Genomic DNA, 18743 nt, shown 5'->3' on the forward strand with positions numbered 1-18743 from the left:
ATACTTCCAAGTCATTTTCTGGGAGCTGTTTTCCAGGAACAGACAGAAATGTTTTATCTGAAACAAAGGAGCACTGTAAGTATTCTGTCTAAAACAGAACAAAGAAACAAGTGTCTGAAGGAAAGAAAGGGCAGAGGTTTACAGTGCAAATTCTGTGTTACACCATAGCTAAGAAGATACAATTTTCTCCTGTAATGTAGTGACACTTCTGCAAACTGAGATTATTTTTTTAAACATTTTGTTAAGTGAAAATTGAATGTTAGCTTTGCAGTGCAGCTAAAGAAAACTTGCAGTGTGCTTAGTAAGTGCAAGTACTTCAGTCATGTGAGAAGGTGCTGCCTTATCCTCTAAACGCAGACTTTATGCAACTGAGACAATGTTGACCTGGTTTACCTGGAATTGTCAATATTATAGGTTTCCCTAAAAGAGAAATGGTGCTTTGTCTCTTTATTTGCTTTTAGAGTTCTTGGTAGTCTAACTAAAGAGTGTAGAGTTTTAAATAGTAGCAAAATACTGGATTGACCAGTCTGACCACAAATTAAACTGGAGCCTAAACGCTAGTAGGGACTCACCACCTCTGTCACACCTTAAAGTACATAAAAAACCAACCTAAATTTGACTGTGGTGATAAAATTCCTTTGTTTTGTGGATTATTTTTTTAAGGCAAATTCAGTTTTACTCTGTGTGGCTACATAGAACTGTCTGCCAGTATTAATTAACTTAACTAGTCCAAAACTATGTAGTTTAAGGCTTGAGAAGAACAAGAGCTGTTACTTTTTGAATTTTACTAGGTAATCCAATCATTTGAAAAGTTGCAAAAGTGAATGTGTGGAAACAAAAAGAGTTTTATCCAAAGAAATGTTATAAGAAGTTCAGCTTAAAATATATTTTTTTCTAAACAGAGTTATGTATTTCCAACTGGAAAGGAATGACCCACAAACCGTAGCATCCACCATAAAGGAGATTTTTCAGAAGTGTTTACTAATATTTACTCTGTTAAAAATACAGAGATTAGTACTGTTAGATGTTCGGTTTAAATTTCTACAAGACTGAGAAAGTTGGGGTAAGTGTGAAAAACTGATTATTTATGGTGCTGTTTGTAATTAGAAGATTGACTCTTTCAACTGCATTTTGTATTAGCCTACTTGGCATCATTTAAATAAATTAAATTTTTTTTAAAAAAAAGGCAAAGTTGAAGGTACTGAACAGACATGTAGAAAAAGCCTTTTTCCCCTTTTCACACTTTTTTTTTAATCTTTTGTATTTGATTTGGTGCCAGATGATAAAACATTTAAATTGGCAAGAAAATCCTGTCTAGAACTCGATAGGTGAGAGGGAAAACTGAGAACTTTATCACAGCACTGTTGCAGCAGGAGGCAAAGGAAGCTAGCTGTGCAGCAGGCTTCAGCAGAGCTCTGGCTCTAGTCTTAGGACAGAATTAAAACAGGGTTGTCCTGCTTGTTAAGCCATTTAATTTGCTCATGCTAAAAGTTAAATGAATAGATTGGCTGGTGTACAAGAGCCTTACTGAATGTGCCATTCACAGCATAAAGGTATTGTAAAGAGGCGCTTGCACTGGACATGGTGTGGTGGTGCTTGGCTCACACTTCTCTGCAGACTGGTTCCCACTTTGCGCCAGCCTTTCTTCTCCTGAGGGATTCTGGGCACTTGTTTACAGAGCAGATACTTGTTTGTCTTTGAAACAGCAAGAAACCTCTACATAAAAGTCATTATGCTGGAGCTAATCAATCAGATTCTGTTTTGATTTTTAACTTTTAAATATGTTAAGTGCAGCATCTTTTAAATGAATTAATTTCCCCTTTCCCACATCCATTGATAGATATATACCTTGCAAATTCCAGTATGGGCAAGGGATCATTACAGTTGGGAGTACAATAGTTAAATATGCAACGAGTGCCTAACTGTAGCTTCTTTTTTGTTTTTCTTTTTTGTTTTTTTTTTTTTTTTTGCATTGCAAATAGTATGTCTCCTGATTTTTGTCACTTTCAAAGTCTGAGATACAGCAAGTGCAAAGGTGGATCATAGTTATGCATATGTAGGGTGAGGACTGGTTTGGGTCTGTTTTTTGGAAGGGTGACATTACTTCATCTCCTTCCCTCAGCTTTGACGTGCTAAGACATTACCTGTTTCTGTTTCCAATTTTTTTGTCTGTATTACTGCAGTGTTGACTGAAATTAGAACAGGAGAAATACCTTACCTGATATTAACATGCTCCAGTACCTCAATTTTGACAGTGACACACTTCCACTTGTGTGATGTGGTTGTTTAATACATATGTGTTTCCCCAGTGGTTTAATACATGTGTTTTATTGTCAGTTAAATGCTTTAACAGATTAAAGTATACAGGACACTTTAATCTGTTTAATAATTAGCAACTCATTTATTTCTTACCTTGAAAAAAGATAAGCTGTAAGTCAAAGCTTATAAAAACATCTGTCTTTATAGCAGGAAAGTAAATTCTAAATGGTAACTTCTAATTGTTACGCTGATTATTTTTTTCCTGGATAAGTTATGCTGCTATAAATACATTGTCTAGACAATTTCTACAAGTTACTGAAGCAAAGTAATAATTCTTATTGCATCACAGTAGCTAATAGATAAAATATATGAATTATCTCCAAAGCAAAAACAAGCAGTCCCGATTTCTCTATGAGATCTTTCTGACCCTTTTCAAGGCAAGAGGGAGAGGGTCAAGTTCAAGATTCTTTTTGTATAACATATTCTTAGCCTGGGAAAAACAAAAGCTATATGAAATTAACGTTTTCTCTCTCTCAGCCCACTGTCAAAAATGCTTTTCTTATATGAAGACTGAGACACATAGGTTACCACTGAATTTGTGTCCAGTTACCACTGAATTTGTGTGATTCTGTTGTCGTCCTCCTCAGGCCTTTTAAAAGGGCCTTGCCAGAGAAGCAAGCCCCTGCATCCTGAAGCTGGTTTCTTTCTATAAACCTGTCTTAAAAACATGGATACCCATGAAATTTCATAGGGTGATCTTAAGATTAGGTGTTGCGTAGAATTATAAAGGGCAGCTGCATTCGTGCTTCTAAAGACAGATAATGTTTAGTTAGAAGGGCCTAATTGAAACCTCTGGAGTGAAATTAAATAGAAGTTAGGCAATAAACTTCTTGAGATGTTTCCACTTATAAATCTTTTTAGATTCTGTATTTCTGTGTAAATATTCTCTGCAGGAAAGTGATTGAACAAGTAGAATGAAAACTGAGGATGCTTTCTCTTTGTAAGGATGGAGGGGCTCCTTATGATTCCCAGAATGGGCGGGTTTTGTGTTTTTTTTTGTTAAGGCATCACCCTCCCTTCCACATTCAGACTCGGAGCCTGCTGGAATCATCAGCCACTTCTTCATTGCCCTTAAAGAGGAAGAGATCAACCTTGTATTTTGAAGCGATTGAAAGGCTTAGTCAGTCAGCAACAATCCTACTGATTGTAACTCTACCCAAGACATGGTCAACTCTTCGTTATTCTGTAAAGTCTATATTACTTTATTTATTATTGTAACATGTATGTATGTTTTCCTTCATCAACAGAAAGTAGCTCAGCTGCTGTTGCCAGTACATTGCTCTTCACATGGCATGAGAAAGACACTTGGGCTGCCAGCCAGGAGTTGTGTTACGCTGTTGTAATTCTGCACCTGTCAGTGGCTTTGGTTAGTTTACACTGAATGCCTCAGGTACAGCAGAGATGACCTAAATATTTACCCCTTTCCAGTTATGACCTAAATATTTCCCCTTTCCAGCTAGGTATGAAAGAGGAAAGGGGGGAAACAAAAGACGGAGGCTCAGGAGCAGAATTTGAGTGTTCCTTTTCCTCATCTGAAGTAGGTGCAAAGGAAAGCAAGCTATTTCTACATCTCCAAATAGGTTACCTTTTCTAATTTTTACTGAAACCTGATAGTTGCAGTCATTGGAAATTTTAGTTGGTGGTTTGATGTAGACGTTGTTTGGCCCATCTGTGTGCCTTACTACACAGAGGTTTGGATGTTTCTGAGATGAGGAATTGCGGAGCCCTCAGCTTCACCTATCAAAATATGCCTGACTTCTGAGAGATCCTGCAAGTAGGATCTCTGCTCTTTTTGATCACCTGGGAGATCTGTAAGGACAGGGAAGATGGGAAACGGTGAACCTGAATCCTGGAGTGGTGCTGTCAGGCTCTAGAGTTTCCTTCAGGCATGTCAGCCTTGGCTGTGGTTATACTGGCTTTGTGGGCTGCACCTCGGAAAGAGTACCCTTGTCCTTGCCTGAGCTTGTATGGATTAGGTTGGTTGCATATCACTCAGGGCCGCTGCATTATAACATAGAATTATCACTTTCTGGGGCTGGTTTTCAGCTCTTTTATATTTTATATTATTTTTATATTTCCTGGTGTGTGTGTGTGTATATATATATATATCAGAGAATCTGATAGTGGTGAGAACTGAAATAGAGATGGTAATGAACTAATAAACATGTGTTAAAAGTGCAGGAGACTTGTGTAAAGATACTGCCAGCTAGAATGATGTTGGTGAATTTGGCAGTTCCAGTATCAGTACTGCTTGTCTTTTAGCAATGTTGTTTTGCTTTTTTCTAAACTGTATCTGAATCAGCTTCTGAAGAGGACTGGCTGGCTGACTGCTTCAGGAGGGAATGTGTCCATTGTGTAGGAGGTCCAAAGGCTTTTGTCCTGGAGTTCAAGAAGAAACGTTTCCAAACTGGCAGTTTGGGTAGTGTTAGTAAAAAGTACTGCAAATGACAATGAAAAGTTTTTCACTGTCAGGTATTTCTTTGAACATTTTTCAACATCTAGGTCAATCTTTAGACTTGAAGAGTGGTAGAATCTTTCAGAAAGACTCATGCTTTCTTTTTTATATTCAAGCCAAATGTTACGCAGCTCTTTTTTTGTTTGTTTCTGTTCACTAACAGCTTTTTTATTTTCTGTTGAATAAAAAAATAGAATAGGGTTGCTTTCTGCATTTTAATTTTATAATCCATCCAACTGTATTGGGTGCACGGAATGTATTTTGGTCAGTACAAATTAGCTGTGTTAGAACAGCTATATCTCTGCAATTGAGTTTTCATTTTCAAATGCTCACTCTTAGCTGTGTGTTTTTTTAATATATACTTTCTAAGTGCAAAACTAAAAGTGCAGGTGTTTAAAACTTTATTTTAAAGTTTATTACTTGGAGAAATTTGAGTGTTTACTCTTACTCTAATTCTCAGTAAAATTTATTCTGAAACCAGCTATTAAATACCTGATTGTGTAGGCTTATTTTGCAATCTTTGCATGTAAGTCCTTTAAGTTACTGCTGTATTTTTGTACTGATTGAAAGTGCTCCCTTTTGGCCAAGTCTGTGTGTAAGGATTTTTTTCCTTGATCTTGTTAGCACAATAAGTTCTATGCTTTTTTTTTTAATATTTTTTTTTCATACTATGTGTTTGCACAAGGTTGTGCTTTTTGTGTTTTATACTTCCATTCAGTTGATGCTAATACTGTAAGCATTAACTAGGCACTGTTTTGATACGGGGGCTTTAGGTGCCTATTTTTCCCTTAGTGTTAAAGTGTCATTTCATGTTTCTAGAACCCTTTAATGTAAGAAGCAGCTGACTAAAAATAATCTTGTGTGCTGGGTCTTTGTGGCATATGGAAAGTGTTGTTTAAATAGCTCTAGACTGATCAGCCTGGCTATGGTGTGTTTTCAGAGTGGTGAACTCTTGACTGAAATCATACTGCAAAACAGACTGCAGCTCCTGAAAGGTTTGTGTAGCGTGTGTTTACAAATGAAAAACTAATAATAATTTTGTGGCAATGGATGTATACTACAAAATTTGGTTGATATTTCTCCTCCAGCTTCTAAAGCATCTCCTTTTTTTCTGGCTGTTCCAGAGTATGATATGAACATTTACACCTTGGTAACATTTGTCACAGCAGTCTTTTGGTATTCTGGTACAGTATGTTATTCCTCCTTCCCTTCCAACTTGCCCTTTAATTACAACCTGTCACAAGAATGTCTGTGAAAGTGAATAATGTGTACATAGCAACCTGATGGCTAGCCCAAAGGGTGCTGGGAGCAATGCTGCTCAAGCTATTGTGTTACTAGACTCTTTGCTGTACACAGTCTAAGAATGTGGCGTCCCTGGTGTAATTCATTCAGCACTCTTGAAAGCTGTGATTTTACTGCTTGGAACAGCGTAGTAGAAACATTTTGATAAATGCTGTGATGTACAGATTATTAAGGTTCTTGATGGTACTTAAAGGAGCAGTCCTGTTTTGCTGTCTGTATTGAGAGCCAATACAGGGTAAAATGTTTAATATTTGCCTAGATTTTGTGATGTATTTGTTGTGATCTTGTCTGTCTTTGAGAGCCTGACTTGTATCTGCATGAGCCTTAGCTGACTGCTTTCAAATGCAAATTACAGTTTTCTGGCTCAGTTGTCCTCACCAGGAAGGGTGTTTTGTCTGGAATCGATTGATGCATTACTTAATAGAAGAACAGTATTTCCAAAGTGTTCACCAAAGCTGTCACATAGTCATTAAACAAGTTGCTCATGTATTGATACTTTCATAGGTAATATTTGCTGTGAAAGTAGCAAGAGGAAATGCAATTTAAATGCTAGGTGTGGCCAGTAAAAACACAGTAACTGAACTTGGGAAGTGCATCTTGAGGAAAGGCCACTTGCAGCAGAAAGGAAGAAACTTAGTCTTGTAGCATCCCTTTAATCCTCTACCTCAGATAAGTGTAACTGTTTCCTGCAAGTAATGTTGTCTAAATGAAAACAGAAGCATTACGGGAGGATTGTGATCCATTGGTGGTGTGGGAAAACAGATATATCTCAGAAGTAATATCAACACAAACATTTGATAAATTTGAAAAAGTATAATCACCTTATAAATGACAGAGGTTCATTTCTGTTTAAAATCAACCTGTATAATGGAAATTTAATTGCGCACTACTTTTATATGTTTCAATAAACCTCTTTAAAATGTAGGTGATTTACAGGTTACTAAGGATGACATAACCCATTTGCTTATCTCCTTACCATGTTATTTTCTGTCTTAAGAGCACCTCAGTAAATTCAGGTATTTATTGGACTACACATTACGTATTCATGTGCCTGTTACTAAACTTCTAGTTGACACTTTATGATAGCATTTATAAAGGAAATAGAGCCCATGTGTGAAATCCAAGGTGGCAGTTTCTGCTGTAGAAAGTCTGTGGCATTAATTCAGAAGAGCACCTTGGGCTTTTTTTGAAGCATGAAATTTTGCTCTTTTTGTATCATTGGTTTATTGAACTTTTTAGGAAACATTTCTTTTTTGATCTGTCTTAATTTCTTGAATTTAAGTTACTGGTATTTGAACAGAAATGAAGGTTACACTGGGGAGGAAATATATGTAACTATTTCAAATATTCTTCTATCTCATGCCCCTCCATCAGTGCGCATGCCAAAAATAACACTTTCACGTGTTTTGAAAATACTAGCTTCATACAGTGTATTTTGGCAGGGAAAGATACTAAGCCGTGTCTGCAGAAACATGGTGAGCAAGTTCCCATTCTAGTTTGTGATGGATGGATGACTCTGGGAGTAGAAGGCACAGATATACTGAGGAACAGAATTAGAGAAAGTCAAAGCTTTAATTAGGAAGACTGCAAAGCTAGTAAGAGACTACTTCTAAATCTTTACCAAAAGTTATGTTTCTACGTTCAGTGACACAATGTGAGAAGACAGGAGGTGAAACTAGGAATGCCTTTAATCATACCAAATCCTATTACCCTATGAGTTAAGCCTTGACTTCTTTCTTCTTTACTGTGTGGAGACAGATGTATGTGCAAAGGTCTTGGAAGCTGATATTTGGAGTTTGATGGCAGCTCTCAGCTTGTGGCAATATATATGCCTCTGTGTCCCTGACTTGCAGCTCTTAATTCCCACAGTAGTGAGGTATCAATAGTTGTACACTCCCTGCTCACTGGATTTTCCCTGTCCAGGATGTTCAGATCTAATATTTGAACTGTGTTTACAGTCTTTCTCACTGAAGCTATGTACACAACTGCAGACAGTTCTAGGTCAACATAAAAAAAAAATTTCATCTTGTGCTTTCTTCCTGACACTTGCTAGCAGCCACAGATTCTGCAGTGCTTGCTTTGCAGGGACCCTGCAAGAAGCAAGAGATTCCTCACCATAAGTTTACAAAGGTACCTCATGTCATATGCAGTGAAAATTTATTTCCAGCCATACCTTGGTTACTGAAGCCGTTCTATAATACAGTAGGATACAGGCCTTAATGCTCAAATCCTAAATACAAAGCATTTGTTTGCATATTTTCTTTTCAGATTACATGGAATGGTAGTTATATTATGGCTAGGGCACCCAAAAACTTGGAGCAGAGTTTACAGTTTATTATCAGAAGTGTAAAATTATCAGTAGATGGAGAGTGGAACCTTTCTGCTGACACATGGGACATTGTACTCAGCAAGTAACATGCTGCTTCCTGCCCATCTGAATGCTTGTTGCTGTTTTTTATTTCTGCCAGCTACAAGCAGCATCGGTGTCCAAGACAGAGTGCTACCCATTAGTCATAGGTGGAGAGCAACATATGAAGTAAAGCTGTCTGGTGGGAGTATTTCACTAGGAATATATACTATTTTTGTAGTTCATGGTATGCACAGCTGAGTGCTATTTTTGACAGAGAAATATCTTTGTCTCTATTTTACTATACACCACGTCTTTATGGACTGTGATTATAGCAAGAGGAAATTGGACTCTCCTGGTGATGTCTCTGTGCATATTACACCACCTGTATCAGAGAGCCCCTCTCAAATCATGGCATTTACTTTTCTCATGAAAACTGGCATACATATATGGTCTAACTTTACTATGAGCTGGTTTGGTCGGCTGTGGGGATTTTTTAGTTTGATCCTTTGAATCCTGTACTGACTGACCCAAGCTAATGGGGGAAGAGATGACTGAACTTTCTTTTGGTCTTCCTTAAAAAGCAAGTACCTGAAAGAAACATAGCAGCCAAAATGTCCTGAATGATCCACGTTGACCTCTTACCCTGCCTCAAGAAGTTTGCAGTGGTTACTGATCATGTACTTGTTGCTCACTCCCTGGTTACATCCATCCTGAAGCACAGAGAGAGGAATGCAGTAGCTGTGTTTGACACATGAGTGGACAGAAATAAATTCCTTGCATATATAAAATCCCTTCAGTGTGAAGCAGAAGTTCTGGCTATGGAAGGAGTTTAAAACTTTGCTGATATGAACTCTTGCATGTTAAAGACATTATTTCAGTACTTGTACTTGATAAGGTAATCATGTAGTACATCTTGTTCTGCCTTAATATCTGTTATACTATCACAGGTAATTAGAGGGAATGTAAATGTAAAAAGAAATCCCATGTACTAAGTTTGGATGGGGTGTCTACTGCTGTTCTTGAGTTGGTAATTTAGTTGTTCATGCAAAGCTAGTTATCTGGACATCGTGCTTGCACAGGGTTCTGCAATAGTATCAGAAATAGTTTTAAAGAGTCAAAAAAGGAATTACAAATGTTTTACATAGCCCGTTTGGAAGCACTTGGGGATTTTAGAAATGGTACCAATTTGTCAATCGAGTATAAAGCAACAATCTCAAAGACTGGTGACACGGCAGTCTTTCTCACAGCTATTGGAAATAAAGAAAAACTATTGTAGTTTCTCTCTGATTAATCCATTTTGATGGCTTGCTTTTGAATGTATCGTGATCGGTATTTAAAAGGGAAGTTTCATATGTGATACACAAAATAGTGTTCCTTTGGGTTTGGATTTTGGTATTTGATACATAATTTTTGCTATTTTGATTTGTTTATTGCTTTTATATACAAAATATAGTTTGTCAGTGTAGCAACTTTTCATTAAGTTGCTACATGGAAACTGCAACTGCTGTGTTTGGTTTATGGAATGAATTAATTGAGGAGAGAGGCTTTCAAGGACTGTGGGTGGGTGTTTGTGGTGGGTTGTGTAGGGGTGTGTGTGATTGCACTATGTAACCTGCCTGTGGGCAGACTGGGAGGGGGGAGTACACCTACTAGACCACAAATTCTTATCCGACATCTGTGAAAGTCATGTCAGACAAGTTTGACAGTTAAGCAAATGACTATAGCATCAAACTGTGATGCTTGTACACTTGGGAACCTACAGAAAACAGCTGGGAATTAATTAATGCAGAGAAAAATATCTGTTGTTTCGTGCTTTGAGAGGGGTTTCAGTGAGTGCTCTGAGATTAAATAATCCTGTTAGAATGAGGTAAAATCCTGCCTAAATAGAGATAAATGAAGTTCAGGGTTATCAGTGTGACACTTTCATGTCCATCAAATTCATTGCAGCTGTTTTGAGAGACAAGCCTGGGTTCCTGTGTTAGACTAGTTGGTTCAAAGAACAAACTTTGTCCAATATTTTTTTTCTTTTGTTTAACATGCCTTACTTAACACAAAGTAATTTCGATTTAAAGGCTATAATATGCAGTGTGCTAACAATGTCTCTGTTTCAGTTTGCAGCTCATCTAGTGAAATACAAGTACCCGAGGGTCTGCATCTTAGATGGAGGGATCAACAAGATCAAGCCAACTGGTCTCCTCACTGTTCCTTCTCCACAAATTTAAGTGACTGTAAACACTGAGGACAATCTGTTTGAATAGGAAAATGTTACTGTACAACTGGGATATCCTGAACCCAAAGGGCATTATGGCATCGTCACTGTACAAGCTATCCTGATGATCAGTGTCTTATCCTGCAGATCTAGAGCACAGGAGCTTTGCATTTATTCTTTGATACAGAGCTTCAGTTGGAATGAACTGTGAAGCTTCAAGCTTTTTAAGAAACTTCTTTCAGCATTGTTGTAGTGCACAACTAGTTGAGCAAGTCTGAACACAAGAAGAGTAACTCAGCTGGCATTTGGTATCTTACAAATATTTCTCTAGAACAAAATAAACTGGCACTTGACAGCTCTAAGCTGCACTTAAATAGATTACTTTTCAAAAAGTAGTTTACTGTGAACATTGAAAGTAACAAGCTGAAACCGTACCCTGTGAAAAAGTGTGTTCTCTAATATTCCAAAGAATCATTGCTGTATCTTGTGACCGACCTTCCTTTTGAGAAAGCGTTTTTTCGTCTGGATTGGAAATAAAGATTGGAAGTCACTGTAAGAGCTGCTGTTGAGTCAATCCAAACTGTATCATATCACGCGGAAGTGGAGAAGGCCTACTCCTCTGTGGAGAACTTAACATTCTGTTTCTATGAACACAGCAAATGCAACGATTTCTGAAACAATTACATTTACCAGAAAGGTGGGCTTTTGACAATACCATGTCTTACGACTACAGATCACTTAATCTGCAAATAATAGTGCTTTTCCATTTTAGATGCCCATGCCTTAAAAAGAAACAGTGCAATTTGAATTTTCATGTGAAAACTTTCTAGAGTAATGTCACATGAAGGTGTCGGGGGGGGGAGATTTTTCATGACCCCTACTGTTTGACCTGTCTATCGGTGGTCCAGGAAAGCAGAGACCCTTGTGCCCGACCAGTCTGTCAGCATCCCATTATAGGGACCCTTCACTGAACAGTCCTGCTGGATCGGAGGGCAGTTGGACTGACTTGTTCCAGGAAAACATGCCAACAGCATAAAGGGGACCCCTCAGCGGATCTTTCCACTTTGCTTGAATATATTACCTGCTGCCAGCAACTGCTAGCACCCATGAAGGACTAACACTAACAATAACAGTCTTTATTAATTTAAGACTGACAAATTAAGGTTTGTGATTGCCAGTGGTAGGGGGCTGTCTGCAAAAAAAAACCCAAAACTTGAAGTGATATATAACCAAACTATAATCACTAATAATAGGTAGCATGAGTTCTTTAGCATGTATAAGATAAAGTTCTTACCCAGCAGGTGACCCTGTAGGGGAGAAGACAGGTTCAGCCTGTCGACTGATCCCAGAAGTTAAGATGGAGTCTTCCCTAACTTCTTCCCTCACCTGTTCAGTTTTTATACTTCATAGTACATTGCATATTCCTTTATCATACACAGGATTGGTTACAAGTTTCTCGCTTCTAATGCAAATTAGTACACATCCTCAGATAGCACAACTGAAGTTCTTTATTAACTATGCATGCTCCTCAAGCGGGGCTTTACCCTCTTTGGAGGGGGAGCTATTTGAGTTGGAGGTCATGATCTCTCACTACCACAATTATTTTTGTCCTGTTTTCAACTGATTTTCTGTTGATGTCAGTGGATTGCAACACCTTATCAGCCTGTCTTCTCTTATAGCCAGAACTTTCCTCACTTGAAGGCTTCTTTCTACATAACTTAGGTAACGGTGTTCTTTTCACTATCTGTTCTTTGTTTCTCATCCTTCCCAAGGCTGACTCCCTTGATTAGAAGTCCCTTCATTCACAACAGCTTAGAGAGTGGGTCAGCATGACCTAACTTAGTGAACACTAAAACAGAATTGGGTAACTTGGGAGTTCAGACAACAGTTCGCCCCCTTTGGACTTATTTCAGTCCAGGAGTACTCCATTTCCTTCACACTTAGATGGAGTGTGAGTGACTCTAGTCATACATATTGTTGTTACTGATCGGTATCACGTGCCCAGTGTAGTAGTACCTTGGAGGCAGGTAACTTTGGGATGGAGGTGTGCGTTGGTATTACAGTGAGATTATTATATCTGAGGAAAGTCATTTCACCACAAGGATTGGCTCAGCAGTGGACATCTCTTCATGGATTCTTCTTGTGACACCTGAAAGTGATAGCTGTATTTTACCCTAAAAAGCTTCTGTAATACTATGCTTCTCTTAGGTCCTAGTTTTCTCTAATTCCCCGTCCCAAAGTAGTTTTCCCACAAGTAATCACTCTTATATGAATTGGAGATGCAAAGTTCTCTTTGTTCTCAACTTTTCTAGCTAGTGGTGTCAAAGTCTTCTTTTTAATTCCTGTTTCTTAAAGATGAACTTTAAAACTGTCGACAGATCAAGGCAGCAAACCTGCTTCTAAACTTGGATGCAAGGGCTGTAGGTGAGTGAAAGCAGGCTTCCACAAAAGGCATAAGGTGACTGTGCACTAGAAACGTGGAAATTATTTTGCAGTAAGAAGCTGAAAGTATTGAAAGCACCAACAGGAACAGGAACTGGCATCTCTCTGTTGCCAAGAAGCCAGAAATAAATTTGATTCAGGTAAGTACTACTTTTCAGGAGATGTGTTAAAAATCCCGACCCTAATTTCTTCCCCCTCAAAATCCTAGGTTAGCTTTGCTAGCATGTTGGGTCCATAATTCTGAAAATTGTGTGGGGGAAAAAAAGGGCTAAGAAAATAAAAGAATCTGTCTTCAGGAATGCTACTTGGAAATAGTACCTTTAATTCAGGAAAACCAGTTGTGATAATATAAGACTGACAGTATGGCTCTGAAATTAAATGGAAATTTGGGAGTTTTTATTTTAGAAGACAAACTTCTAGATTTCCTTTTCCACATTTTTAAATTTTAGAACTAAACACTGGCATGGTAAGAGGCTTTAATAACCACTGAAGTGCAGGGATTAAAGTGTGTTTTGTAAAATGAAAATGATACCAAAGATCTATTCACTTGCTTACAGTAACGTATTAGCTTGCATTGTGAATTTGACACTTTGCTTTTTATTACAGCATCGTCTGGGACATGGCAGTTTACACGATACAAGCTCAGTGTTAGGCTAATGAGGATTTACTCTGAAAGATACGGTTATCATATGCCTTAGTTGAGGACCTTATATCATGAGTAGCTTTTAGTTTGGCCAAAGGAACAATGCAGCATCTAACTTTATTTCATTTTTCTTCTGTTATAAGAGATCTCCAAAACTGACACAATTGTGAGAAGAGAAAGGGGATCAATGAGAAGGTTGTGAACAGTCTGTGTACATCATGGGCAAAATGATCAGTTGTTCTGTAGGGGGGTTTTAGTGATGGTGGTGGGTTATGGATTTTGTTGTTTTAGAAGGCTTTTTTTGAACTGAAACCATGGAAAATAAGACCTTGTGGACGATGCTGAAAGAGGAAGTCTTCGTTCTTCCTTGTGTGATGACTGGAAGATTTTATCCTGAATCTTCAGATGCTGTCTCCACAGAGGTATTCTCTTGCCACAGCGGTGTTTTTGAGACCCTTTTAGAAAAGTATGATGGGGGAAAAGAATATGGAGGAAGAAAGACACCTTTTAGCTCCTTTTATCTTAGCTGTGATTTTTTTTTTTAAACAAACAAACAAAAGGTGGAATTACAACGTGCTGACACACACACACGCATATATATACATATATATATATATGGGCTTTCTTTGGTCTAAGGTCAGCATAATATACTGAAGCTTTCGAGAAGTTTTTGACTTTAAAAATCCAAGATGCCTGGCAGAGTGACCGAGTAAGGGATCAGAAATGAAACTGGACAAATCATCTGGTTCCCCTGTTAGCGGAGGGTTTTTACAACAGTGTTGAGGCCCATGATACCCAGCTGACTTATAACAGTGGCCTGGAAATGGAGAGGAGCAGTGAAGTTAAACAGGCTTCCTGAACCTACAAAATCATTCGCAGTGATCAGTTTTGCCTGGCTGTGTAAAGAATGAGAAAGACCTTTTGATACCCAATGTCAGAGAGATGCACTAGGGAAAGGTACACGTGAGGCTCTGGAGAGCGACAGTTTCAGCTGTATTCAACGGTGAATTCATTGACAGATAAGACATAATTACAAATGCATAACAGCAGCCAGAAAGCCACTCGGGATATTGTCAATTGTAAGGAAGGAAACAAGTTATGTCATCAGAGAATTAACCCATGTCGTACATTTTGGACACAGCACAGGTGCTTTATCATGCAAAAAAAAAGATACACAGGATTAGAATGGACACAAAACAGAGTCAGAATAAGATGATGTTAGTCATGTTGACTGAAACTCTTCAGTTTGGAAGAAGAGGCAACCAAAATAGAACATCCCACCTTTTGCTGAAAGTGCACCCTTAAAATTTGGAATTTGTCACCAGAAAAGGCCAACAGTTTATAAAAATACTCATAAAGAAGGATTAGGCAGCTTTGTGGAAGAGCTCTATCTCTGACTGACTATTAACCACAATGGCTGAGAAACAGTATTCGACTCTGGCCTTTCCTGACCTGTTGATTAAGAGGCTGGGAGAATACACTAGGGAAGGATTTCACCCTGTTTCTTGCAATCCCTTTTCAAGCATTTGCCCTTCATAAGTGGATATTGGGTTATACCCAGCACAGTAGTTCAGGTGAGATATATTTAATCCCAGCTTGATATTTTCTTCTACTTTACACAGGTATTCAGAAAAGGACAGTAAGCACAGAGAATAGAATGCCTTTGAGAAAATAGGATTTAATGCATACCGAGCCACTTCTTCCTTTGGTAGGGAGGATGGGAAGTATTCTCTATCTGCTATAGATATTTTCATTCTTGGAGAAGCCAAGTTAACTTTTGAGTGAAAAATGCTTAATATTTAACAGCTTCAATAAATTCTCTTTGACAAATACAACTGATATTAGTATTAAAATGTAGAATGTCTGTAGATTTCTGCTACAATGCAGTTCAGTCTTTCAGTTTAGCTGAGTAAGATTTAAAGCCTATGTATTCCATTTGTGTATGGATATGTTTTTGACAGAAGACTTAAAAGCTGCCATTAAGTAAAAGTTTACATTATGTTTACATGTATTTTCCAGGAGACATTGTGAGAGAGGATGTAAGAGCAGGAAATGTCAAAAACTGCTAAATAGTATTGGATTTTTTTCCCATGTAAATAGAACTACCTGGAAAGTTCTGTAGCTAACAGCTGGTTATAGCTGCCAGTGGCTGATGTACCCGCACTTACTACTTTAGTCAGCATTTTTGAAACTGTGCCTGTAAATAGGCATACTATGCCTCCATGTTTTAATTCAATTATGTAGGACAAGCGCTCAGTCACAAAATTAGCTTCTGAGCTCCTTTTCCATAGACAAGGAAAATTCTTCCATTTTTCTGTAATTTCTTATTAAATAATTTTATTTAGGTTTTGCAGGGTTTTCCCAGTTGTAGAGCATCAAAATGTGTTTGCTCTGTTGCCCCACCAATTTTGGCACTGCTGTAGTGGAGCAAGCACTTACAAGGTTTTGTGGAGCACTTGAAATATTTCTGGAGGCTGGGTTTTCCAAACATATACCTTTCTAGCACCATGGTTTGTCCAGCTGTACCATTGTCATTCTGGTTTAGACTGCAACTGGGTACCATAAAGATCTAGTAGGGGAAAAAAAAAATAGTATTAATGTTCCATGCTGATGTCTTCTACTGCTAGCAGAAAGATGTTCTAACTAAATATTTCCCACTGTTTGGCCTGGAAAATGCAGCCTTTCCTAGTCTGTTTTGTTTTACCATTCTAAAACCATCCTGAATCAGTTCCACCCGCCTGGGCCTATAGCTTCCTGCCAGGACAGCCACATTCCCCACAGGGTACCCAGGTGGGCACCTAAGGAGAACAGAGCAAAGGAGTTAAACCCTGTTTTGGCAATCTCAGATCTATTGTGTCATTGCAGACTATGAAATAATTGCTGTTAAACTATAGTTTATAGTGTCCTTCTTTAGAGAAGATACAGTCCTTTGAGATTCTTATTTTACTTTTTAAGTTTCTTGGTTGTTTTTTTGGTTTTTATACAAGTGGATGTTTTTCCTATTTAGTCCACTTTTTTGAGCAAAGACTGTCCTTGTCCTAGGAATCTCCATTCCTGGACCCATCTTACTTCCCTTTGTCATCCTCGTTTTTGTGGTACCTTCCCAGTTCAGGATGGGAACAACTCACTTTATGTAACAGAAAGGAGGGAAGTTGTTAGTGGTTACTTCACTGTAGGTTTCATTATGAACCCTTATTCGTGGTTCATTTCAGGTACTTCTGGTTTGTTGCTGTTTTTTTTTAACTTAGCATGAGTTTTCCCTTTCAATTTATGTTCTCCCCCCAGTAGTCTAGGGTATTCGGTAGACAGTCTTTCTGATATTTTTGAAGTAGAAACAGTAACCATAGCAGCTTGGCAGACAGGTGTTTTTTCACTTAGGTCATTTATTTTTCCAATCTCCTGAATAATCTTTATAAGTATGAAGGGCTAAATAATCTGTCAGAGTGGGTGAAGGGTTAAATTTCAGTACCCTCCTTTTGTTATTTCTTTTCCAGGCTTTAGTCTACTATTAGGCTAACTGACAAGACCACTACACTTCCAATTTGTTGCCATTCCTCTGTGTCTGATATAATCTGTGTAGGCATAATACAGTGGTGCCATGTTATTTATATGACTTTCTGGATATCAGTATTTAGACTTCCCTTGCTGTTCTAGCCAGCTAAGAAAGATACTGGAGTATCTCCTAGCTGGACTTCAGAGCTGCATCACACACAACAACAAAAAACCAAACAACCGTAATCACTTGAGCTGTTCAGCAGCTGCATCAGTCATTATTCAGAGGTGTGAGAGCCTGTTCGTTTTTTGGCCTGAGACTGTTCTTATTTGCAGGGCAGGAATGTTGTCCAGAAATATCCCTTCCAGAGATAACATTTTCAGTTTTGGTAGCTTATCAGGTTTCTTCAGTTAATACAAAAGCTGGCTATATCTTTAGCTTCCACAGTGTTCAGAGTGAGTTACTAGAAGGTCTGGGAATTGTGTGGGAATGAGTGTGGCCTTTTAATCTCCCATTTCAAGTTATCTTTTCTTTGCTGATGAGTCAGACTGGCCTTTCCCACTGTTATGTTAGAAACTTAACTACTGCCATCAGTCTTATCTTGCTATTTTTAATTCCTTCTCCTAAGCCTAACTAGTGAAGACTGACTGAAAGATTATTATTCCTCCCAAAAGACTGTTTCTTTCCAGGGCAAGTACTGAAACTTGATCTGTGTTGACTGAGGTAACATCAGACCTGTGTATTTGACTAGCAAAACTACAGATTTCCTTTTTCTTTGAATCCCAGCTCAAAGGTTCGTTTGCCTTTCAAATAACCATGAGGCTTGAAGCTTGCTGCTGGTGGTGCCTTTTAAATAGTAACACAAAAACACCTAGTGGGCAAGTTTGAGTTCTGTGACAACAGAGGCTGTATTCCGTTAATTTAGGTTGACAAATTCATCTCGCACTACCATAAGCACGTGGGTGAACATAATTCAATGTTGCAGTGTGGCTGTCATATCAGCGTTTAGTAAACCAGTATTATGCAGAATTTAAAGGAAGTGGTCCAAAAAATAAAATCAGTAGCGTTATTACCACTGAACTAATTCGTGAATATTTCATGTAAAGCTTTTTCCCAAAATGTGTTTAACCATAATATAAATCAGTGTTCAGATTAACCTCTGGTATTGGTCTTGCACATAAAGGTAGAGAGACCCCAGTGCATGCGTTCTTGTAATTCACATATTTACTTCCGTGGTGATGGGTCCTTAAGTGCTTTAGTAGCTGTATTCTATAATGCACAAACACCAAGCTTCCAGACACAGTAATCTATGTGAAAGAACAGATGCAGTAGAGCAACTCTGTAATCAGTGTGTATCCAATGGGAACAATCCTGAGAAAAGTTGTGGATGACTGTTTTAATTAGTATTTGCTAACTGAAGCAGTATTAGATTTGTCTTTTCTTTGTCTGTCTAGGGTTATCTGGCATTATGTCATTTTAGAGAGTCATAGCATCTGGTGATGTCAGCTCTTGCCAGCTGAGCTGGCCAAA

The 18743-nt window shown here is 38.2% G+C and overlaps 1 protein-coding gene across 2 annotated transcripts in view; it reads left to right on the forward strand.

Annotated features, from left to right (window-relative positions):
* Positions 1–11191, forward strand: part of TBCK (TBC1 domain containing kinase) — a 118110-nt gene extending 106919 nt beyond the window's left edge. For both annotated transcript variants that reach the window (XM_040598123.1, XM_040598112.1), the window contains one exon: positions 10538–11191. In XM_040598123.1, coding sequence (XP_040454057.1) covers positions 10538–10648 — 111 coding nt within the window. In that variant the 3' untranslated portion in view covers positions 10649–11191. The remainder of the gene's footprint in view (positions 1–10537) is intronic.
* Positions 11192–18743: the final 7552 nt, after the last annotated feature.

This window comes from Falco naumanni, chromosome 1 (genome assembly GCF_017639655.2).
Source record: "Falco naumanni isolate bFalNau1 chromosome 1, bFalNau1.pat, whole genome shotgun sequence".
NCBI classification, from domain to species: domain Eukaryota; kingdom Metazoa; phylum Chordata; class Aves; order Falconiformes; family Falconidae; genus Falco; species Falco naumanni.